This window comes from Canis lupus, chromosome 29 (genome assembly GCF_011100685.1).
Source record: "Canis lupus familiaris isolate Mischka breed German Shepherd chromosome 29, alternate assembly UU_Cfam_GSD_1.0, whole genome shotgun sequence".
NCBI lineage: Eukaryota > Metazoa > Chordata > Mammalia > Carnivora > Canidae > Canis > Canis lupus.
Genome location: NC_049250.1, coordinates 37007603 through 37033242, shown reverse-complemented (window position 1 = coordinate 37033242; position 25640 = coordinate 37007603). Strand labels below are relative to the sequence as shown.

The window sequence follows — 25640 nt, the reverse complement described above, 5'->3', positions numbered from 1 at the left end:
TATTCTCTGAGAGCAAAGTTTATGTAATTATTTATGTATCTTAACTACTCAGTGTATTTTCCTCTATTCCTAAATAGCGTACCTAAGGAAATTTACAAAAGGTGGTATAAAAATGGTAAAAAAATTGGAGATATTTTGATTAAAGACATATTATGGCAGCTCTATTGGGGGTGGGTCCCCAGATCACCCCAAGATAATGTGATTTTCTAGGAGGATTAATAAGAATTAGTGTATATTTGTACTCACAGCTATGATTTATTATACAAAGCAAAATCAGCAAAAGAAAAAGACACAGGGGACAAAGGCTGGAGGACACCAGGTGCAAGTTTCCAAGAGTCCTCTCCTAGTAGAGTCACACATGAAGGGCTTAACTCCTCCAGCAGGGAATTGCCACAACGCAGGTGAAATATTATCTATTGAAGAGGCTCATTAGAGATAGCGTCCAAGGTTTTTATGGGCGCTGGTCACATCAGCACCTACTGCATAGCACACACCAAATTTCTAAACTCTCAGAAAGAAAGCAGGTATTCAGCATAAATCATATAAATCATATTGCTTACATAAACAATTTAGGCACAGTAGGCCACTCTTATCAGTTAGGGAATTGTGGGAACGTTTTAGATATTTAGGTTCACAGATGCCAGCCAAGGGTCAATCCTGAAAGCAGACCTTTCTAAGGACACCTGTTTCAGGCCTGCTATATATGAACTCTTTCTGCACAATATTTATTTTGATAATAAAATTTTAATTTAAAAATTATTGTTCTTCACTTATATGTGTGAACTGTAACTTTAGCTAAGGAAATTAAACTGCAGTGGGTTGACAGTTAAGCTTTAAAAATGAAAATATGAGTACATAGTTTAATTAGTGTGATCCCTAGTATGATATAAACACCTTATCTGTTTTGAGGGACTCCTAATGATTTCTAGGAGAAAAGAACTGAGAAGTGTCTGAGTAAAGTATGTGTAACAAAATTTCTCCGTTTATCTCTGCTGGATCTAATTCCAACTGAATATAGCCTTGTAAGGATAACTTCTTCATAGCATATTTCTAGGTTCAGAGGAACAGACATTTCCTTTTTTTTATTTATTTGTGAAATTAATCAACTGAATTCTTGACTTTGTCGAATCCAGTAGAAATCTGTACATAAGAAGCAAAGTGGACAACCTCAAATACTACACAGAAAAAGATATACTTGAGAGACACTTCCGTACACATGTATGTGAATATATGTGAATGATCCATATTTTGTGCGTTATCTATATTTTCACAAAAATGAAAAAAATTAAATTGCAAATATCTTCACCAAAAAGATTAAATTGGATGCAAAATTCTATGGAATTAAAAATTCTGTGGCACCTACGTGGCTCAGTCCATTAAGCACCCAACTCTTAGTTTCAGCTCAGATCATGATCTCATGAGTTGTGAGATTGAACCCCATGTGAAGCTCGAGCTCAGCGTGGAAACTGCTTGGGATTCTCTGCCTCCCCTTCTGCCCCTTTGTGGTGCATGCATACACTAGCACTCTCTCTTTCTCTAAAAAAAATAAAGTCTTTAAAAAAATTAAATAAAAATCTACGGAAGATAAAAACCAGAAACGTCTTGTGATTAGTAGAGTGTATGCTAAGTACAGTGAGGGTTACTTTATACACAGAGATCTACTAGCTGTAATCCTTCCAGCAATCCTGGAACACAGGAATTATTATCCTCATTTTACAGATGAGGAACTGTTAGTGAGATTAAGGATTTTGCTTAAGTGATTTGCTTGGGTAAGTGTTTTAGAACAGTGGCAATACTTTGCTAATAATAAAGAAACGTTGAATGTCCAGATAGTCTATGATTGGTTAAAATTCCACAAGACAGTGTATTCATGTTAAGAATTTGTATCAGTTACTTAAGGAACAGCAGTGCATAGAAATTCACATGGAATAAATCTGCTTAAAATCACTCTTAAAGGAACGTTTATGGAATTGGAATCACATGCTAAACATGGGAGGACTCAGGGCATCCGTTACTTATTTTAGTAAAGATGCTGTTATCACATGAATGCTCATGGCTTGTATCTACATTTGTTTTCTCTTTGAATGTTCTTCTTCATAATAAAATGATGAGTCAACTGTTGAGATAAGATTCTAAGGAATCTTCTTTCTTTTTTTTTTTTAATTTTCTTAATAGATTTATTTATTTATTTGAGGGGGGGGTGGAGAGGCAAAGGGAGGGGAAGAGGGAATCCTAAGCAGACTTTGCACTGAGCATGGAGCCCAACGTGGGGCTTGATCCCATGACCCTGAGATCATGAGCTGAAACCAAGAGTCAGATGCTTAATTAACCCTGTGCCACCCAGCCGCCCCAGGAATCTTACTTCTTTAAACACAAGTACAAAACACGCTAAAACTATGTTGAAGTTATAGAGGTTACTAAATCATTGCTATGAAACCATCACAAAACACGTGCAGGAAAGCTTGCCCCAGTGGCTCCAGGGACCAAGAAGCAGTTTTTCATGTCACTGTTTCCCACTGGGGCGAGCTTGCTCTTTCGGTGAGCTGGACACCTTGCGGCCACTGCGGGACAGGAGCTGTAGTCCTAGTATTCTGAAATAGTACTTGGTCTACATCGTTATAATAGACCTAAGACTGGTAAAGAGGCTGGTTTAATCCGTGATAATTACTATTGGATATCATTTCTCCGTATCACTGACATACTCCTTTGTGGATCATCTCCTGACATTTTAAACGATAGTAGGCTCTTACTCTCTTTTATTTTGCTGTTTCGTGCTTTCTTTTATGATTATCCATGAATTGAGTAGACAGTCTTGTGCGAGGTACCGTATGCTTGAAATAGAGGATGTAAACTTGTCTTCGGGAACTTATTCTTGTGGATATAGGGGAGAGAATAGTCAAGTACAATAAAGTTTTAAGTGCTTTGAAAGAGCCACACCTTGCATTTTCTGCTCTCAGAGCCCCGAACCCAGATTAGAGGGAAAGGGTACTTGAAGAGAAGGCTTCCAGTTGGGCGGATGGTATATGAAATAGGTTATTAAAGATGAGTGGGAGCTACCTGTGCAGAGGTACAGTGGAGTCAAGGTATATAGATGTGATATTAAGGAAATGGAACAGATAGGATTGAATGTGAAGGTATGAGAGCGGTTGGGGTAAAGGACGACTTTCTGGCAGGCTATAGAACCATTTGCTAAGATAGGGAACTAGCATCTAGAAGAACTATGTCTGGCAGACACATGCCAAATTCACTTTGAACATATTAGATATAAAGAGACTCTAGGTGTGCTAGACTGTCTAAATCTTCATCCCTTGAAATTCATATCCATCTACTTTTCAAACCACCGATCCTTGATCAGTATAGCCTTGGCTCCTCCCTGCCTTTACCAAGATAACTGACATCTGAAAATGATTCCGTATTGGTTATCTTTTTACAAATGTACAGCTGTGCACTTCAGCGAAACCCTTGCTGGACACTCCCTTTTGATTAAATCCCTGTCCCTGCTTAAATCCTTCTCCCATCCCTCTTAAACTCCCAGCCCTCTAGCACCAGTCCTGCAGCCTCAGCAGGGGAGCTGCCTGCTGTGTCCGACTGAGGCTATCCGTGCACGCTCCGTCTTCCCGCTGCCTGCCCATACGCCACCTATATCTGGGCGTACTTCATTTTCTCTTCTCAGAAGGAGGCAGTTCTCTTCCCTTCGATGCTTATTCCTTTGTTTGATCATGGCACCCATTCCATCTGGAGTGAAGTGCAATTAGCCATCATCCCCGCTGGATCCCTGAATTTGCTTTTATAAAATTCATGTCCCAATGGCAACTTTGATAGATCTGATCAGTCCTCATCCTGCTTATATTCTCTGTAGTCAGTATTTGGTTCTGTGGATCATCCTGGTTTTTTCCTTAAAATTTGTTATTTTCTCAGTTTCCAGGTACCACTTTGTCCTGCTCTCTTCCCACTTTTCTTTTCTTTTTTTTTTTTTCTCTTCCCACTTCTGAGAACATTCCTGTGCTATTTCCTTTGTTGACTTCACTTTCTCTTCCAAGTAGTTAAATATTGTTTTTCTCCAGGGTTGCCACTTTACCACACTAGATCTTGGTTTTCTCATAGTTTCGTCTGTCATATAAATGCCATTAAATCACAACAAAAAGCCACTAAATCATCTCAGGTCTGTCTTTGGAGCTTCATATAATAAATATGCAGCCTGTATTCACCATTTTCCCTATGATTATTTCAATCTGGATATCCATAGGTATCTCAAACCTACATACCCAACTTCCTTACACTCTGCAAACTAAGATTCCGTGTCTGTTGATGAATATATTGCACTAATGAATGTTATCCCATCTGCCCAGCAGACCAAGCCAGAAATCTGAATGTATCTTTATTCCCCATATCCAAATGGAAACAAGTCCTATCATTTCTCTCCCTTGACATTTCAGTTCTGATCTCTTATTCCCACTATTCCTACTTTAGTTCATACATTTAGGATCCCTCTCTAGGACTGTTGTAACAGCTTTCTTTTTTTTTTTTTTTTTTTTTTGTAACAGTTTTCTAATTTATCTGTTGGCCTTTAGCCTTGCTGTTCTCTTTTCCATTTATTAGAGTAATGGCCCAGATACAAATATGATTTTAAACTCTGGCTCTAAATCTTTTAGTAGCTCCAAAATTCATGGTCGTGGTGTACAGTTGTACAGGCTGTATATTGCACGAGGTGCTATTTTCATTATTAATCCGGGCTTGTCTATTTGTGGCATATAAAGTATCCTGAAGAAGGACGTATTTTACTTATTGATATAAAGGCACCATTTGGACTATTATAGGCCCATTGTCTAAAATCCAAAATCAAACTCCAAACTTCTTAGCAAGGTATATACAACCCTCCAGGTTTAGGTATTTGCCTTATCTATCTAGTGATGTTTTTATTATGCTTTCTTCCATCTTCATACACAAATTACTATGTACCAGCCTCAATAAAATATTCAAATTCCATAAATATACAATACAGTTTCTTGCTTCTGTCCCTAAATCTCATCCTGCTAGACCTCAGACAGCCTGCCTAGTCTGTTCCTCCTTCCTATATACTTGGAAAACCCCTACTTAACTTCACAAATTAACTCCTACTATAACCCTTGATTCTACTACTCTACTACTCACCTACAGAAGGCTTCTCTGAAAGAAAAGTTACTCTGCTGCTTGTTTCTTGAACAAAATTCTTATGTTCTTCAAACCTGAACGATGTCACTGTTACCTGCTCAGATTACTTACTAGCTTACTCACCTCTTCACATCTTATCCTGTCCTTAAGCTATATCTAATAAAACTTTCCCTGGCTACCTCATCTGCAAGTTGTGCTGTAAATAACATTGATTGGCACCGTCTTCATTTTCCAGATGTCCTTTATAATGCCTGTGGCCCATGGGGGGAGTATTGTGAAGGGAAAAGTTACTAACCTGGGGAGCGAATAGTTAGATGTTTGGGAGGTATTGCATGATCTCTTACTTTTGGGAGATTCCTTCTCCATGTTTTGTATATTAGAGGCTCTTGACGTTCATATCCAGTAACATAGAGAACTAGTTAACTATAACAAACATTCTTTTAATGCATAGTTCAGTTCATATAAAAGTTAAGAAAATACCCAGGGATGGGAAATAAAGAGGAAAGGACAATCATGGCTGTCATTTCAAGTATCCTGAGGGTATTTGCCAATACTGGTGATCTGGGCCCTTGGGTTTCAATGTTCAGATGAAGAATGAGAGGAAGGCCTTGGCCTCCCAGAATATGGAAAGTTGAAATACCATCCCGTCACTCCCAGAAAAAGTACTTAAGGCTGTTCTTCATGAAAAGAGTGGGTAGGGAAAAAAAATCTACCAGAAAAGGAATGTTACAAAGTAGAAATTTGATGAGCTTTATTTTTTTTTTATTTTTATTAAGATTTTTTTTTTATTTATTTATGAGAATGCACAGAGAGGAGAGAGAGAGAGGCAGAGACGCAGGCAGAGGGAGAAGCAGGCTCCATGCACCGGGAGCCCGATGTGGGATTCGATCCCGGGTCTCCAGGATCGCGCTCTGGGCCAAAGGCAGGCGCCAAACCGCTGCGCCACCCAGGGATCCCTTTGATGAGCTTTATATTTTACCTCATTTATGTGGTCTAGGAAAAGCCAGTCTCTGACATCAATTTAAAGTGGTTTAGGGTTTGTATCATTCTAGGGAACCTGGGAAAAGCAAATGAAAATTCTCTGTGGGTGAAGCCTCCCCTAAACCATTCTTATGGATTTCTTATATTAAGAACTGCCAAAATAAATTATCAACAAAAGTTACCAACCACATGAGGAAGCAAGGGACTATAAGCAGAATCAGCATCAGAAACAAACAGTATAATTAGATTCCCAAGGACTTCAGATATAACTATTATAGAATATGTTACAACCGTGTATAAAATGTTTTAAAAAATAGAAGTGAGAAAACAGTCCATAAAAAAACCTGTATACAAGCTTTCATGGCAACTTTATTCTTAATAGACCCAAATTGAAAACAACTCAGATTAAAAAAAAAAAAAAAAAAAGGAAACAACTCAGATGTCCTTCCATGGGTGAATGGTTAAACAAACTGTGGTACTTCCATACCTTGAAATACTACTCAGCAATGAAAGGAATGAGGTATAGACATATGCAACAGCTTGGATGAATCTATGCTGAGTGGGGAAAAAAACAGTCCCATGAGGTTGCCTACAGTATGATTTCATTCATCTAACATTTTGAAATGGTAAAATTTTAGAAATGGAGAGCAGATTAGTGACCATGTAGTGGGTGCAGAGGGTAGGGCAAACCAGAGGGACACAGGTGTGGTTATAAACGGATCCTTGTAGTGTTGGAACTGTTTTGTATCTTTACTGTGGTGATGGATACTTAAACCTACACATGTGATAAGATTGTATAAAATTAAATACGCACATACACAAATGAGTATAAATAAAATAGGAAATCTGACTGTCAGTGGATTGAACCAGTGCCTACATCCTGGTTCTAATACTATACTGTAGTTTGCCAGCTGTTCTTACCATTGGAGAAATGGCATAAAAACCCATGGGATCTCTCTGTATCATTTCTTATAACTGCTTATGAATCTACAACTGTCTCAGAATAAAACATTTACTTAACATAAACAACAACCAAGTAGATTTTAAAAGAAACAATAAAATTTACAGAAAATACAATGCAACGAATGGACAGATTAAGCAGCAGGTGAAGCTGAAAACTGAATTTTTGGTGGGTTAGAAGAGAGAGGTAAATAAAGTACCTAGAATCCAACAGGGGCACACAGGTAAGAGTAATATTAAGAGAAATGTGTATGAGAGGCATCTGAATTATATCTGATTCAGAAGGCAAAACTGGAGAAAGAGATGGGGCATTTTGAAGAGATAATCCCTAAGGATTTTTCAGATCTGTGAAAGATATGAACCTTTAGATTCCAAAAGAACAGTGAAATCCATGCAAAATAAGCAAGTGCCTTACAATGAAATTGCAGAAAACCTAAGATAAACATAAGATAATAAATAAAAGCAGAGAGAGAAGACCGATTTTTTTCTAAAGAATTTTTAAAAGATTTTATTTATTTGACAGAGAGACAGCACAAACAGGGGCAGAAGGAGAGGGAGAAGCAGGGTCCCTGCTGAGCAGGGAGCCCGATGTGGGGCTTGATCCCAGGACCCTGAGATCATGACCTGAGCTGAAGGCAGATGCTTAGCTGACTGAGCCATCCAGGCTTCCCACCCCCAGATTTTTACTATAAAAAAGTACCGGTTCTGTCAGCAAACATCTCAACAGCAACAATGAAACCAAAAAACAAATTTTAAAATACTTAAAAGTATTAAGAGAAATTAAGTATCAAACTGATATTATAGACCAACCTAAGCCATAAGAGAATAATGAAGGCATTGGTCTGTATTTTAAAATGCATACCAACGCACCACAAACAGCAACAATAGCAAAAAATCCAGAACATTTACCATCTTGATACCCTCACTAAAGAAACTGCTAAAAGATGAACTTAGGGAAAATGGGAAATATCCTGAAAGAAATTTCTACAAGGCAAAGAGAAAAAGTGAACCAAGATATTGTAAACAGTCATCAGGAACATTGTATAAAAGAGCAAAAACAGCAGTAATGAGAATATTAATGCTAATGAATTTGGGGAAATAATACAAGAGAACTGACATATTGGGAACAAGAACATCTAAGATGGGAGTAGAAGTTTGGAAGTTAACGCTTTCTGTGATTCCGTATTGGGAGGGTAGATTTGCTAAATGATTTTGGTTTTTAAATATTATGTATGTTAAAAATTTCTGCTAAATTAGTAGAAATAAATTGTAAAACTTTCTAAATAGTAGGTGGAAAATGAAATAAAAAAATCATGGTCCAGCCACAAGAAGTCTAGAAGTAAGGGTGGAGAAGCATAGAAAATACAGAAACTATAGAAAGCCAAAATAAGATAGCAGAAATAATCCACATATATATCCGCTGTCAGATTATATGTAATTAGACTTGGACTCATCAGCAAGACGTGCCAGGAATTATCAGACTAGCCAGAAGTCCATGTGCAGTTTGAAGAAGAAACCCATGAAATTCAAGAACATAGGCTGAAGATAAAAGGAGAGAAAAAAGGTCAAATCACAAAACCCTCACCAAAGGAAAGCTCTACCATGCAACACTAACCAACATGAAAAAAATAATATTAACGTCACTTAAAAGAACAGAATGCTGTTCTCGTCTTTATTTTACCAGAAGAACTTTCAAAGTCTAACTGGCCACCCAGCTAACCACATTTTCTAGTCTCTCTTGAAGAAGATTGTAGCCATGTGTTCAAATTAAGGCAAAACTGCTTGTCTTAATTTTCTCTTCCCTCTTCCATTTGGCTGGAAAAGGCATCTGCAGCAGGAGACTTGTCACCTCTGTTGTCTGGCAAGAGCAGTTAATCCCAGAACAGAGCTGTTTCTCCAGCCTGAAGCTGTACATTTATCTTTGAAATCTTATATGCAAGAGAAATAAACTTTTTAAGCTACTGTATACTGGATGTCTCTATTCTAGCATTTTAGCAGGTACCTTGAGTATATCTCATGTGCTTTAGGGTAAAAAGAATGATTATTATGGTCACTCCATCAAAAACATAAATTCTGGAGGCTCCTGGCTGGCTCAGTCGGTAGAGCATGTGACCTCAGGGTCGTGAGTTCAAGGCCTACCTACACTGGGCATGGAGCTTACTTTAAAATAAATAAATAAATTTTTTTTTTTTTTTTTTTTTTATTTATGATAGTCACACACAGAGAGAGAGAGAGAGAGAGGCAGAGACATAGGCAGAGGGAGAAGCAGGCTCCATGCACCGGGAGCCTGACGTGGGATTCGATCCTGGGTCTCCAGGATCGCGCCCTGGGCCAAAGGCAGGCGCCAAACCGCTGCGCCACCCAGGGATCCCATAAATAAATTTTAAAAAACAAATGCATTAATTCTGGGTTTGTGTGAACCATATAATATGACTTCAAAATAAGTGAAATAAAAATTTATAATTATAAGAACTGTGCTCTTGTACACCAAGACATTAATATGAAAATGTAAATTCTAATACTCTTAGAAGATTTTAGAAATATTTATATGACAGGTAGAAAAGAATTTCCTACACAAGGCAGAAGAAACCTGAAAGGAAAACATGGTTAATTTTTACTATGTTAGAATACATTAATTTCATGAATTAAAATTTATTATCGAAACATGTTATTCAAAATGAATTTTAAAACCCACAGGCTTAGAATCCTCAGGGACAGCAGCATCTATGTGCCAAGTCAGAACTAAAACCACCGTCACAGATTTCACCCCACTGACTGTTTATAAGACTCCTGGTGGGTGTAGTTTAAAAAATTTTAAGAACCAAGAATTCGCTCAGTTATTGGCACAGTCTGTGAGCCATGGGTTTGAGGCAGTCGGTGAGCGCACTCACATCTGCATGAGCTTTGTGGTCCCGGAGCAGGATGTTCCTAGCACCCTCTGCCGGGCTGAGGTCCACCTGCAGCCTCCCTCGGGTGGCTGGAGAAAGTTCCTAGACAGGTTCACCTCGCAATCCTCAGGCTTCTGCCTCTTGAGAACTATTGGGTCTTGCGTGCACTTGAATCACACGTGATCGAGAACTGACGAAAGATAATACTTCACTTCTGTGACCAACTGTTGGAATCAGAAATTAAAACAACAACAACAACACCTTGGTAACATTGTGGGTACCAAGAACTTGTATAGTTTATACATTGTAACATCCTGTTGTAAAATCTGCTAAAAGGCATACTTTGAGCAGGACTTTGTGGATAGTTGAAGAGGGGATGGCCAAGCCAGGCACAAATTATGTATCTGGAAAACATTCCTTAGAGATTTTGTGTTTGGCACTTTCAGGTCATCATCTGGCGGGAGTTTATTTAGCATTGGCAGCCTTTCTGAATGTGCTTTTATCAGGTTTAGAACCTATGTTAAGGGTTTTAGTAATATTTTAAAACTCTTTGTTTTAAAAATGGTTTTTGTTTGTTTTTTTAAGTGAAGGTTAATCTTACAAAAAAAAAAAAAACAAAAAAACGAACAAACAAACCCACAGGCTGAAAGAAGATAGAAATAGTATAGACAACTTCCTGGAATACTATGCAAATTATATAAATATCATCTGTGAGTCCGTAAGCGAAAGATAGCCCCAAAACCAAGGGATAATAAAATGAACAAGTGATTAATAGAGAAAAGAAAACCAGTAGCCAACTAGCCTTTGAAAAGATGTTCAGTTTTGCTAGAAATCATGTTAAAACCACAGTGAAATACCCTTCACACCCATAAAATCGTCAAGCATGAAAACAATACCCAGTGTTGAAGTGTTGATGTGGATGGAACATTGGAAGCTCTCGTATGAAGATGGTGGGGATGTGTAAATTGAACATTTATGAAAGCTGGAGGTATGTCTACAATACAACCTAGCAATTCTGTTCCTAGGAATATGTTTGAGAAAATTCCTGCCTGTGTACGTACGAAACACAAAGGAGTGTTCAAAGCAGCATTGTTACAATAGCCAAAAATTAAGGGGGGACACAAAGCCCCACAACCAAACCTTTGTCTGCGCATTAACGGGAAGAATAAGTAAACTGGTACTTTCATATAACGGAAGATAGTTGTGAAAATGAGCTAGATCTCCACATACGAGTGTGCAAGAGTCTCCTACAGAGTGTTAAGCAATCAAAAAAAGGGCAAGTCACAGAAGCATAGTTCAGCACCCACACATACAAAGTTTTAACACATGCAAAACAGCACGACATAGCTCATGCAGATACCACGCGTGTACTAAATGCATATGAGATTTTTAAATCTATGCAGTAGGTACCTGTTGCTCAGTACTTTATCCCCATTATAATATGACACTGGAGTTATAGGGTAGCAGTAGGGTCTTTCTTTTCTAGGAAGACCTCCCAGAGGTAGTGATTGTGTAGGTTGGACGATGGGAAATGAGCATGGCTTTTCTAAGGATAATTCACGCGCTGAAATTAATGTACTAAATAATAAATAAATGTACATTGGCCCACAGAAAAGCTGCTCCAGTATTCACTGAAGACCTTTTGATTTCCTTAATACACAATCTGATAAACTGAGCTGGTTTACAATCCTTGGCAGATTAGACTGCCAGAGGCAGATACACAGGTAAATGGGACACGACAGCCGGCTGTGAGGCATAAAGGCAGGGAAAACCCCCAAATGCCTGCGTAAGAATTCAAACTAAAAGTAGTCTAAGGCTAACTATAAAGGCAGTGAATCTTACATGTCCTGGTAACTCCACGTACAAGCTGTATGCGATGGTGACGATGACCCCAGGTGACCCAGATGCTTGTTTCAGTTCAGGAATTTAGGAATGTTGATGATACATATTTGAAACATTATTCATTAATTTTTTTAAAAAAGGTTTAGAACTTAAAGGAAGCTATTTTGCTGTTACGCAAAATTAACCTCTTTGGAATAGCACATCTCTAAAGTATGCCTAGTAAGTAATACATTTATTTATTCTATTTATGCAGCATACCTTCCTTGAGCAGTTACTCTGTGAGAGGCATGATGTTGACACTGGCCATGCAAAAGCAGATCAGATACTTGATTATTTGATTCACTAATACAGCGCCTCCTACATGATGTGTGTTAATATATTTATACTTAGGAAGAGAAGAAAGTGCTAATTTGGTGGTGTGATTCTCTGCTATACTTGTACCATTTTGAAAATTACAAAAATTAAAAGTGTAAATAACTCAAAAGTATTGGATTTAAAATTTCAGTTGAGAAGTGTGGCAACAGTATAGGCTTTTATGAATTTCCCATAGGCTTCTTGCAGTATGTATTGAAAGATTTTAAAAGGTTTAATCTCATTGATTTTGTAATCCTAATCTTGAAATTTTGAGAAAACCAAGAAAACTAAACAGAATGCTTTTTAAAATGATGTTTACCTGGCATTATTTACAGTAATGAAAATTCTAAGTGTTCAGTAGTAGGGGATTGGTTAAATTAGGTTATATTCATCCATTGGAATTCCAATTTGACAATATTTAATGACATAGGAAAATGCATATACTATGTTAGTAAATTAAAAAAGACTATCTGGAGAAAAATATGCTGAAATACTAAGTGACTATGTAGTGGGTTTATAGGTAATTTTCCTGTCCCTTTTTATTATTTACTCTATTTTTCAAATTTTCTACAGTAAACATACACTGTTATAACTGCAAAAAATGAAGCGCTATTTCTAAAATAGCACATATTTTCCATCTCAGAATACATTTTTTTTGAAATGGGTTTTTATCTTTGGAGATCATTATTGATCGCAGCGGTTCTTTTGTTGATACTGTCAATAACCAAGGCTTGAACTTTGTGTAAAGCCACTGTAATATAATTTATCATTCATCATTATATTAACTTCTTAAAAAGGACATTTTTATGCATGTTCTTCTCTCTCAAAGAAATAAATGGAAGTACATGTATTACTAAAGCCATAGAAAAGTAGTCACAGAGATGAAATGGAGAAACCGCATGTCAGTAATGTTCTCTTCTGCTGTCATGAATTTGCAGTTCCTCAGTGGGTAGTGCACTCCCACGAAGACGCTGCTGTGCATATATTACCATTGGAATTATATGTATTTTCATTGGAGTTGGATTAACTGTGAGTATTACTCTACTCACTGTTAGAATTCTTTCTTCTTAACTTTACCAGTAGTAAACGATGAGGCCTGGGACAGCCTTCAGTGATCCCCAAAGAGCCTGCCTCCCTGGCATACCAGTCCCAGAAGCTTCTGAAGGACTGTGGGCAATCTGAAGCCCAATCAATCTATGGACCCGTTTGGAATGGAGCTTGCCCATCTGGTGAAATGGTGTTTGGGGACTCCTCTGAAGGTCTCTGACATTGGGGACTTCACCATCCATTAAGCAAAAGCCCACTGTTTTTATTTAGTCCCATACCAAAGCAAAAGCACTACTCAATCAGCTATGGAGGTCTGAAAAGCCATTTTTATTCAAATTAAGCACAGATTTATTATCATTATGGGGATGGCTTATTTTTAGAGGAGACTGAAGCTAAGTAGTTGGCGTGGGGATTATTCTCCCCCAGGAGAAGGAAGGAGTTACTGATCTTTTTTGCTATTATTTACCTCCCATTCTCCTTTGTCCTACCTGGTCCCATATTATCAGAGACACTCCTCTTGTGTCATACAACACTAAGGAGTTTCGATGACAGGTTTACTTACTTATAGAAACACCATGTTCAAGTGGGCTTTTTTTTTTTTTTTTGCATAAAATTCATAGTTAATATAACCGGCAATATTGTCTTACTAAATTTGACTCTGTCAGTGATAGTCCACAAATGCATCAACTCCTATTTCATAGGGACATTGTGGCCTTAGGGATGTATTTCCTAAAAATCACATATAAGCCAACACAAGCTCTTTAAATAAACCTTTGGTTAAAGTTTTTAATCTTTTGTTATTATATTGCTTTTTATTTTAGGTTGGCACCCAAGATTTTGCAAGGCGATTTCATGCAACCTATGTTTCTTGGGCAATTGCTTATCTCTTAGGTTTGATTTGCCTTATCCGAGCTTGCTATTGGGGAGCCATACGAGTGAGTTACCCAGAACATAGTTTTGCATAAGCTTGCTTGTAACTTGGTGATGCAGGTGAGAGTATCTGGCAGTTCTTGATAAGCTACTCTGGGCATCTTTGAGTCATTCATCCTAATGGATTCCATTCTGGTTTCTGTATAAAGTTCCAAGACTTTGGGAGTGTTTTATGAACAAATGCTCATTGCACTACATTATATGCAAACAGTTTGTTTTGCTGCTAGGTTTTCAAAGCTCTGAATAATAAAACTGTGTCTTCATGTTCTTTTACATCTCTTAAAGATATTTTGGATTTGCCAAACATTACATGTAACATCACCTTTCCATTATTGTTTTTAAATCAGTTCCATTACTTGCTGATCTGTGAGTATTCCCAAGGAGTATTTATAAATATTTCTACAATAGCTTCACATTTATACTCACATTTTAGTTAAACAGTATCAAAATTGCTCGCTTTAAAATCTAAGCAATATGCATTTTGCTTGAACTGCTTACTGTAACTTTAACCTAAGATCATAGTGACCTTATTCAGGAAAAAAAAAAAAATTGAGTGTACCTTCAAAGACTTGACATTCTTGTCAGATAAAAACCATTTCTAGATACTGTATGCTTGTTTTTTGTTGTTTGTAGAAAGATACAATATTTTGGTAGTAATTTAAAATACAAGAATGAAAATATTTATTTGTCCACAGTTGGAGATAATGTTGGATAAATGTTTTTTCTCAAAGATCACAGGACTTTTGTCTTTCATTTTTGTCTGCTTTTTTATTTACTAATTTTAGAAGTTCTGGTCTAGATTTATGAAATTTAATGTTAATCAGCTGTATGTATTCCTTTATAGATGTTGGAGGAAGTATTTCACATAACATGTTTTATAATAACCATTTGAACAAAGATATATTTACCTTAAGTTGCCCCCCTTTACATTGGATCATGGTGAATTTTCCTTATTGGGCTAATTATGGACTACTTATATGAGAAGAGAGCCTGTGACATTTTACACTAGCTAAAATGTTGAGATTAGAGGTAGTTATTCTTATCATTCTTCTCAAATATAGTCTGGTCTGATAGTTACCCAACTTATTCAAGAAGGTAGATCACAGACAAAAAACAACATAGTTTTCTAAGAATTCACTAAGATTTAAGGAATCAGCTCTCGCACTGCCCATCTTTGCAGTTTTGGAAAAGAAATTGCTTAATTGAGAAATAATGTTCTAAAGCCTTTAATATAGTAGAATTAAGATAAGGGGATAATATGAGTAAATTAATTGGCTATTCCAGAGATAAGAATAATAATTTAAATATTTATGTTCCTGACTAGTATAAAAATGTACTCATCAGAGAATTTGGAGCAAAATATGTGTAAACTTTAAAGAGTAAATGATAAATGTTTAAATGCAGTAGCTCAGGATTATATGTACCTTTGAAAATACGCTAATAAAGATTATTGTTCAAAAATTACCTTGTTATATTTCCATTTTTTAAAAATAAAATGGTGTTTCCAAAATTGCCTTGAGTTATTACTCTAAAAGGAGTTTTCGTGTTTAAGAACATATGTAATATTTCTTTATATAATATTCACTTATTTTTTTTCTAGTATTTTCCTGCTTTCATTTTAGAAATACAGATTTTAAATCCATTAGTAATACATTTGATGTAAGGTATGAAATAAGAATCTAATTTATTTCTTAATGGCTAACTAGTTGTAACAGCAAACCCACATTAAATTATATGCTGCATGATCTTTTTCCTTTTGGACTATAATTCCGTGATAGTAGGAACTTGGGTGGCCTTTCTCACTGCTTTATCTTCAGCATTTAGAACAGCACCTAGTGCATTTGTATTCAGTAGATATTTGTTGCATGAATGAATAAATGATGGATGAATTGGTATGTTAAAATTTTATCCCTTGGGTTTAGTCTTTATATTTTGTTACAGAATATATAAGTGAATATCCATATAATCTTGTGTTAAAGAAAAACTTTCTAAGTAAAACCTCAAAACAAATCACATAAAAGTACTGATAGATTGTATGATAAAAAGAAAAAAAGAACTGTGTGAAAAAATCATAACGAAAGCCAAAAGATTAACTTTGATATTTCCACAATAGTAGAAAGAGTTAATCTTTTTAATACAGGAAAGAACTAAAGATACAAAAAAAGCAATTCATAAAAGAAGAAATGCTATAAGTAATAAACATGAACTTCTTTTCAGTTTACTAATAATCAAAGAATATAAGTTAAAACACAGAGATTCTATTTTTTACCTACTATATTAACAAAGAATGAAAAAGAGCGATTAATCCCCGAATGCTGATGATCCAAGAAAGCACACACACACACACACACACAGTCTTTGACATCGTAATTCTGTCTCTAGGAATTTATCCTAAAGATGTTCTGGATAAAAGAACAAATATATTTGTATAATAATACTTATCACATTTTTGTTTACAATCGAGATTAAAAGTAAGAAGTCTAAAAATTCAACTAAGTTATAGGTGAAATAGATCATGGTACTTATATTGTGAAATAACAGGTAGTCATTAACAAGATGATGAAATTTCTTATTTAATTGAATTGGCAATGGTTCACAAAATAATGTGTGACAAAATCAGATTACAAATCAATATGCACAGTGTAATCTACTTTTTGAAGAAAATGATTTTATGTGTATGTGTTCAAAAAACCAAGGCAAATTAAGCACTAAAACATTAAGAGGGGTTATCTCTGGGTGATAAAAGATAATAGTTAACAGATCCTATACTGAATAGGATCCTATATCAATTAATACAAATGTTTACATCCAAATTTAAGAGACTTTATACCCAGTTTTATTTAAAGTAAAGCGTTCCTTCCAATGCCTAGTACAGATAAACACAGAAAGTGCTGGGAAAATGTTGTTTGAAATACACCAAAGTCACTAATCAGGAAAGGAAGGATTTTTTTTGTACCTGCTGTACGAAGTAGTAAAAAATGGCCTAGTTCTTAGAAAAAAGGGAAAAAATGGAACCACACTCAGTTATTTTTGAGCACGTCATTTGGAAGACTACATGTGTCATTTAGAAGATCCTAATAATGTGTGTAAGGTACAGTGCTGGCCTCACAGCACGTGGAGTTTAATAGCCTCAGGAAGCCTAGAAAGCACATATTCTGGTTCCTGTTTTACCAGAAGAAATTGAAGTATCACTCTTACAGATCTGAAAATGTGGGTTTTAAGTGGGGTAGGCAACTGCGTTCAAAACAAGAACTTCTGGATGATTTTGATGTAGGTTTTCCTGAATCATCCTCGTGAGAAACACTGCACTATACCATGCACACGCACGTTTGCATCCACTTTCTCTGGCATTCAGATTTTCTTAAATAGAAAAGGCTTTGATTGTATTTGAGTAAATAATGCCATTTCCTTCGATTATCTTTTTTTAAGCTCTTATTTATTTATTCATGAGAGATGCACAGAGAGAGGCAAAGACACAGGTAGAAGGAGAAGCAGGCTCCTCCCTGCGGGGAACCCGAACTCATCCCAGGACCCCAGGATCACGCCTTGAGCCTAAGGCAGATGCTCAACCGCTGAGCCACCCAGGCGTCCCACCTTTGCTTATCTTTTGTTTTTAGTTTTGATCTAGCTATGCTTGTGCTTGTATGTTATGAAACTACAGCCATTTCCATGTGCTGGAAATTGCTATAAATGACAAATTACAATTGCTAATTGTACAATTAGCTATAAATTACAATTACAAATTGCTACAAAATCTAAATCTGCACTTATTTGATGTGTTTGAATATTGTGTATGTATATATAGGCACCGAAGAAAAAAAAACCCTAGTGCTTATTGATTTGCCTTAATATTAAATCTATGTCATAGTCATCATGACTCTGCCACTGAAGAAGCTCAGAGAGGCAAAATAATTACAAGTCATTCAGCTTATATGTGATGGAGACTGTTGGGAGCAAACAATCCTCCTTCCAAATTTATCTGCTTTCCACCACAGCAGGAGATTTTTATTGTGCTTTGCTTTGTAGAGAAAAATTTGAATTTTGTGCCCCCTGCTGTTCATTGTCTATAACTGATTTGTGGAAAGAAAATTGAAAACTGCCCTCAGTATTCATTTCACAAATGGAATACTTCTGTTTAAAAAATATTTTTATGAATTGATATTTTATCCAGCTTTCTGTTAGAGGATTTTATGTAACAAAATATTATTACACATATTTATTTTCTTTTTTATAATTAGCATAAAGTCATAAGAGTGGCAAGGAATATGACATTAAATATGAGGAAATTGACATACAATGAATTTTAATGTAACTTATTTTCTTATAATAGCAATATTGAAATGATTGGTAAATAGCTCAAAATGCTAAAAAGGATCTGTAAAGGTCTTTAATTTTTTAAATCATTTTATATGCTCAGTTACAAATAAGATTGTTATGTTTGGATAAATATACATATATTTGACTTGAGGGGGAACATTATGTGAAAAGCAGAAAAATTAAAAGCCTATGCGTTTTGGGGACTGGCCCACAGACTTAAGTATCAGATAAGGTTACAGTTTTATAAAGTAAATATGGTTTGTAATTTGACGGGTGAGAAGCTTCGATCTACCAGAAATCAAAGATTTTCAGTTTTGTCAGTGTAACTAAGCTCATTTAAGGTAACTTGCTAAATAGGAATTGATCACACACTTTCAACAAATTTTTAAATTTACCTTGAGTGGTTTATACATGTGTAGGTATTAATGGTTGGTTGTAGAGCTACTGAAGGTTTCCAGTGCTCAAATTGATTTTTTTCTGAAAAACCTTGCTGCAGTGTCTGATATTTCTACATTAGATAGATCTTTGGCTTACGATATTGGACATTTAAATTTTATATTTTCATTAGTTCTTAAGCTTTTAGCAAGAGCAAGCTTAGGATATTTGTAGAGAATTCCTTAGCTTATGCAAGGCTTCATTTTTTTCCTGGCTTCTTCTTGAATACCTGTCTTATTCTTTCTTTTGAAAGTTCCTGTCTGCCTACCATCTGCCACTTACAAATATCCGTTCACTCCCCCCTAATCAATGCGGACTTCAGTACCTGGTTTTCATTCTTACCATATGCTATTGATTTAAATGTTGACGTGAATGGTCTGGACTCAGTTCTGATTCCCTCAAATCTAATGACCTTCCATCCCACTTCTGCTATTCATCTCTAGGTGTACAGGGGGTACGCATACTTGGAAGCACTCCATCTCTGAACTCTTACGCTCAGATAGTCACTCTCTAGACCTGTACTTCCTCTATCCTTACAAAATCCTCACTCTGTTTTTTTTTTTTTTTTTTTTTTTTTAAGATTTTATTTATTCATGAGAGACACACAGAGAGAAGCAGGCTCCCTGCGGGGAGCCCGATGTGGGACTGGGTCCCAGGACTCCGGGATCACACCCAGAGCCAAAGGCAGATGCTCCACCACTGAGCCACCCAGGTGCCCCTTCTCGCTCTCTGTACTGTTTCATGAATACCACCTTCAGCACTTAGAGTTTCTTAATTATTTTCCAGTCTCTTGTCTCCTAGATTTCCAGTAAATCCCACAACCACACAAATACCACTAGATTTTTAATTTTCTTTTTTTTTAAAGATATTATTTGACAGAGACAAAGAGTAGTGTGTGTGTGTGTGTGTGTGTGTGTGTGTGAGAGAGAGAGAGAGAGAGAGAGAGAGAGAGAGCATGCGCGGGGAGTGGCAGGCAGAGGGAGAAGCAGACTCCCCCAGCGCAGGGAGTGGGGCTCCATCCCAGGACCCTGAGATCATGACCTCAGCCAAAGGCAGATGCTTAACTGAGTCACCCAGACACCCAGATTTTTAATTTTTACCTTCAGCGGCTCCTCAGGGTTGTTTCCCTGTCTCCAGCAGTTCCTGCAAATTTCCCACAGGTGCTATCTGAAAATTTCAAAGTCCGAACGCCCCTTATCACACTTTCCACAGTAGACCCCCTTCCTCCCATGGCAGATGATTTCACCTATTCTCACCTTTGTCCCTTCCCTCCACCTACACTAGACCCACCCCATCCCCCCATTCCTCAGGGAACTCCCAGTATCTTATTATTGTATCCGTCCAGATGCCCCGTTGTGGGCATCTACCTGGCATCACCATTTTCTCTTCTCATTATCACACCCTTTAGGGCTCATCAGGTCTCTATCCTCTCAAGGACATGCACTTCTCTTTCTTCATGTCTAGGGACCCACCTCACTTGTCCTCATCAACACTGCCTGGGTTACCCTAGGAGTCTGGACGGATCCCCCTGCGGCTGTTCTTGCCTTGCCCGCCTCCCGTCCCTCTCCTCAGCCCATTTTAAACAGGTGATTCCTTTTCCAAATGTGCATATGACCCTTTCTTATCTGAAGTCCTTCAGTGTCTCTCCCCCTAGGAGTTAAGACTCTTCATGCTCCTGTAGCCTCATACTGAACCACTTGCTCAAGCAGCGCCCGTATTTTGTGTTCCTGCAGTGTTGAATCACCAGTACTTCTCGTATTCACTGTGGTTTCAGTTCTGTATGTTTTTGGTCACGTGCCTCTCCCTGCAAGGAATATCCCTAAGTTAGTAAACTCCTTTTCAATCCTTGAAAATCCTCCTCTAGGAACCCTCCCGTGATCCCTCTTTCTGTCAAGCCCAGATAGAATTCTTTCTTTCCCTGTACTACTTCTATTCTAAGTGTATATTTCTAACTACTACATAGACTATCCTCTGTTTTATTCATTTATAGCTACTTTTTAAAAAAATGATTTGAGAGAATGTGAGCCAGAGGAGGCGCAGAGGGAGAGAATCTTAAGCAGGCTCCCCACAGAGCATGAAGTTCCACACGTGGCTTGATCTCACAACCCTGAGATCATGACCTGAGCTGAAATTAAGAGTGGGACACCTCACCGGCTGAGCCACCCAGGCGCCCCCAGGTCATTGGTACTCCTAAGACTATCCTTGTCTCCTTGCTGATTGTTCCTCATACTGTCCTATTCTTGTTTGTCTGTATCCTCAGTGCCTGGCACCTAATAGGCAGAAGCCTTCAAAACTCTTTTTTGCTGAGCTGAGCTGAATCAAACCAAGTCTCTATCATGGGTTTTTAGTGCATTGCGGTGATGACTGTATGCGTGTGTGCCCCTCGGTGTGCACGTGTCCTCCATAAAGCGCTTTGTAAATGTTTGTGCAATAAGTGAAGGAGACGCAGACTACGGGCAGGAGGTTGGTACAGATGCTGATGCCGCCTCCTGCCTCTCAGCTTTTCCCAACGCCCCAGGCTTTCAGTAGCACCCCCAGGTGCACACACGCCCGGGGAGTGCCTTCAGCTCCACGTTAGCTTACTGAATCGGACTGGTCTGCTGGTGAGCCCGCACCCTCACTAGACAGGACGTTTCACCAGAGCATGTAACCGCTTTGTGTTACCTGTGCTCTTATAGGGTTTTATTTTTATTTTTTTATTTTTATTTTTTTTTTCTGATAGGGTTTTATTAACGAAAAGGAAGGTACTGCGAAGGTAAAGTCAAATAAGCTAGGAAAACATAGTGGTAACAAAAACCTCTGCTGACAATTAGACGCACTTAACTGTAATTATTATCCTTGGAGTTGGGATTCCTGTTTCCACTCTCGCTTTTCCTCAATCCATTTTCCAAAACATTAAACAACAGTAACAACAACAACAACAACAAATACCTATGGCATCCAGTTACAGATTTTGTTTATTTATTAGATTTTATTTATTCATTCATGAGAGACAGACAGAGAGAGAGAAGCAGAGACATAGGCAGAGGGAGGAGCAGGGTCCGCGAGGGAGCCCAGGGCAGGACCCGATCCCGGGACCCCAGCATCACACCCTGGGCCGAAGGCAGGCACCAAACCGCTGGGCCACCCAGGGATCCCCCTGGTTACAGATTTTTAAAAGCTGACAAACACCAGCTATTCAAAACACCCATACAAATATCTTGTCTAAGCCACCCCCAATTCCCCCTGCATTTTTACTTTTCTGTGTTTTAATCGCCTCTTCGTTGGGCAGTTTTGTAAATATTTCCTTGAAGAAAAAACCTTCTCTTTTGACTAGCCGGATGGTTCCTGGAGCCTGCACTCAACATTTTCCACATGTGGGGCTTGGACTCCAGGCGAGTTCTCAGGGGAGGCCGCGGAGCTCCTGGAGCCCCACACACCCCGTCTGCTCCGGCGTTTCCCAGGTCGCCAAACTCCAACCTTCTCCCGCTTCCTCTCGCCGGACTGATCTTTGCCGGACGTTGTTTTTCTTGCTGCAGGGCATTGAGACCTAGTCTGCTTCCCTAGACAGTTGGTTTTTTTTTTTTTTTTCCCTCTTGTACATGAGCTTTAAGGTGTATTTAGATGATCCCTTTTCGGAGGGACATTCCTTTCCTCACCTCGTCCTATTTTTATTTTATTTTTAAAAATAAGTTCATTCATTCATTCATTCATTCATTCATTCCTGAGAGACACAGAGAGAGGCAGAGCGAGAAGCAGGCCCCCGGGCGCCCCCCGCCGCTGACCCCGCCTCCCGGCGCCCCCTCTCCCCCGCCCCGCGCCGCCGCTCCCCGAGGCCCGCACCCCCACCGCGCCTCAGCTCAGGGACCGGGGCTCCCCTGGGCTCCGCGAGGCCCCTCCCCCCGCCCCCCCGGCCCGCCCCGACGCCCACGGGGACGCTCAGAGAACAGGGAGAGTGACCGAGAGCGAACGGGCTGAAGGCGGAACACGGGGCTCGCCCGGGGCCGCTCCGGCTCATCTCGGTCCTCGGGCCGCCTCCGACGCGAGGCTCCCGCCCCGAACGCGAGCGCCCAGCCGGCTCCTCAGCCCCGCGGAGCGCACCCAGCTCCCGGCCGGGCTCTCACGCGCGGGGCCTCGCTCACAGTCGCCGCCCCCGCCCCCGCCCCCGCCCGCCGCGCGGCCGCCGGGACGCCCCGCGAGGTGCGCGAGCCGCCGGTTTAACGGTCGTGGCTCCGCCGCTCGGTCGCCGCGCTCCGCCCGGGCCCCGCCCCCGGCCCCGCCTCCGGCCCCGCCTCCGCCCCGCCGCGCTCCGCTCCACCCCGGCCCCGCCCCGCCCCGCCCCGCCTCGTGCCCGGCCCCGCCCCCGGCCCCGCCCCCGGCCCCGAGCAGACGCGCGGCGGGAGCCGTTCCCCGACGGGCAGCGGGGCGCTGGGTCGCGGCGTTTGGGCTGAGCGCCGCGACGCTCTGCCCCGCAATCCTCCCCGATCTTGAGGCGGTAGGTGGGCGCGGGAGACGAGCCCAACGGGCGGGCGGAAGGGCGGGCGCGGAGGGGGCCCGGCTGTGGGGCGGCGGACGCCTGGAAAGTTGTGAGGGAGGAGACCCCGCGTCGGGCGGGCGGACCGGCCCTCCCCTCCGCAGGTGGGAGCGAGGACGGAGCGAGGGGCGGCGCCCGGTGTGGAGACGGCAGCTGGGGCTGGTGGCGGATGGAGACCCAGCCTGTGGGGGAGGGTCAGCCCGTGGGGGAGGGTCAGCCCGTGGGGGAGGGTCAGCCTGTGGGGGAGGGTCAGCCCGTGGGGGGAGGGTCAGCCCGTGGGGGGAGGGTCAGCCTGTGAGAGGGAGTCAGCCTGTGGGGGTAGGGTCAGCCTGTGAGGGAGGGTCAGCCCGTGGGGGAGGGTCAGCCCGTGAGGGAGGGTCAGCCCGTGGGGGAGGGTCGGCCTGTGAGAGGGGGTCATCCTGTGGGGGAGGGTCAGCCTGAGGGTGAGGGTCAGCCCGTGGGGGAGGGTCAGCCCGTGGTGGGAGGGTCAACCTGTGAGGGAGGGTCAGCCTGTGAGAGGGGGTCAGCCTGGAGGATCAGCCTGTGAGGGAGGGTCAGCCCGTGGGGGAGGGTCAGCCCGTGGGGGAGGGTCAACCTGTGAGGGAGGGTCAGCCTGTGAGAGGGGGTCAGCCTGGAGGATCAGCCTGTGAGGGAGGGTCAGCCTGTGGGGGGAGGGTCAGCCCGTGAGGGGAGGGTCAACCTGTGAGGGAGGGTCAGCCTGTGAGAGGGGGTCAGCCCGTGGGGGAGGGTCAGCCCGTGGGGGAGGGTCAGCCCGTGGGGGAGGGTCAGCCCGTGGTGGGAGGGTCAGCCTGTGAGAGGGGGTCAGCCTGGAGGATCAGCCTGTGAGGGAGGGTCAGCCTGTGAGGAAGGGTCAGCCTGTGAGGGACGGTTACCCTGCGGAGGGCAGGTTTAAACAAAAACAAAAACACCAGAAAAAAGTACGTAGGGCCCTGTGCCCCAGGACCTGGTCCCAGGTCGTTGGATGGTTGGAAGACCTCTCTTGCCCTGTACCCTGGCACCATCACTACTATTTTCAGGAAACTTTTTTTCTTTGACGTTGTTGTAGTTGTTTTTATTAATAAAATAACCCCCAAGTTAATAATTAGACAAAATTATACTCAAAAGAAAACGCAGCAGGAAAGAAAAAGAGTGCAAAGACATATATGGTTAACTCACAGAAGAAAATCAAATATTTCATCAGAGTATATGAAGATATTCCACATAATTTGTAAAGATACGCTGTTAAAAAAAATACTGAGAGAATTGACATATAACGGTTTCAGGTTGATAACATAATGATTCAGTATTTGTATCAAACCATTTTAATTGCTAACGATCTAAGGAAAGCCCCAGAAAAGGACAGTTACATCAGTTACGATATCCACAGGCATCCGTGGTCTTGATGGTTTTACCCTACTTCAGTGTTAAATTTTATTCCTCTTGGAAGACACTTCACAGAGAAAAACAATTTTTTTTTTTATCAGTTGTAAAGAGAAGGCATGAAATGGAAAATACGATGGCGTAGTCTCTCCTCTGACAACTTTTTGATAGTTTTACAATTTCCTGAATGTGGCAGCTTGATTAGAGGAACACACAATCCCTGCTATGGAGGCACCTGGGCCCTCAGAGGGCTAAGCATCGGCCTTCCCTTCGGGTCGTTGTATGGGGCCTAGAGTCAGGCGGGGAGTCGGCTTCTCCCTCTCTCTCTGCTCCCAGCTCCCCCTCATGCTCTCTCTCAAATTAAAAAAAAAAAAATCTTAAAAAAATATCTTTTATCATCTATGTTATAATTGGTTTGTCTCTTACTCCCTGTATTTCCTTTATATTACTTCTGTCAGTTTCTCAGTATGTGCTGTTTACTTTCAAGCAGCATTTGGTTTTGAGGGATCCTAACTTTGCATGATTAATATTTTGAAGTTGAAAATTGAGATTAAATCCTATCTGATTATCATATGGGAAATATACACGATGAAAGCTTGGTCTTTTCACTTCTCAGATTATTTAATTGTATATGATCTCGCTCCTTTTCGATTCCAGGGTAGTTAACATGCAGTGTTGTATCAGTTTCAGGTGTATAATAATATAGTGAATGAGTAATTGCATAAAGTACTCATTGCTCATCAAGGTAAGCGTGCTCTTAACCCCCTTCACCTCTTTCCCTCACCTCCTTCACTCACCTCCCCCCCTGGTATCCATCTGCTTATGGTCTATAGTTAGGAGTC

The 25640-nt window shown here is 40.3% G+C and overlaps 2 protein-coding genes across 3 annotated transcripts in view; both read left to right on the top strand.

The window, feature by feature from the left end:
- Positions 1-15617, top strand: part of PIP4P2 (phosphatidylinositol-4,5-bisphosphate 4-phosphatase 2) — a 56153-nt gene extending 40536 nt beyond the window's left edge. Inside the window, exons 6-7 of the mRNA XM_038579723.1 lie at positions 13115-13205; positions 14045-15617. Coding sequence (XP_038435651.1) covers positions 13115-13205; positions 14045-14188 — 235 coding nt within the window. The 3' untranslated portion in view covers positions 14189-15617. The remainder of the gene's footprint in view (positions 1-13114; positions 13206-14044) is intronic.
- A 7634-nt stretch (positions 15618-23251) lies between these two features.
- C29H8orf88 (chromosome 29 C8orf88 homolog) overlaps positions 23252-25640 on the top strand; it is a 38183-nt gene continuing 35794 nt past the window's right edge. The window contains exons 1-2 of one of the 2 annotated variants that reach the window (XM_038579722.1): positions 23295-23379; positions 25483-25543. The gene's annotated coding sequence lies outside the window, so the exon portion shown is untranslated. Of the gene's footprint in view, positions 23380-25482; positions 25544-25640 lie in introns of both variants that reach the window. The other variant, XM_038579721.1, reaches the window with a different exon arrangement.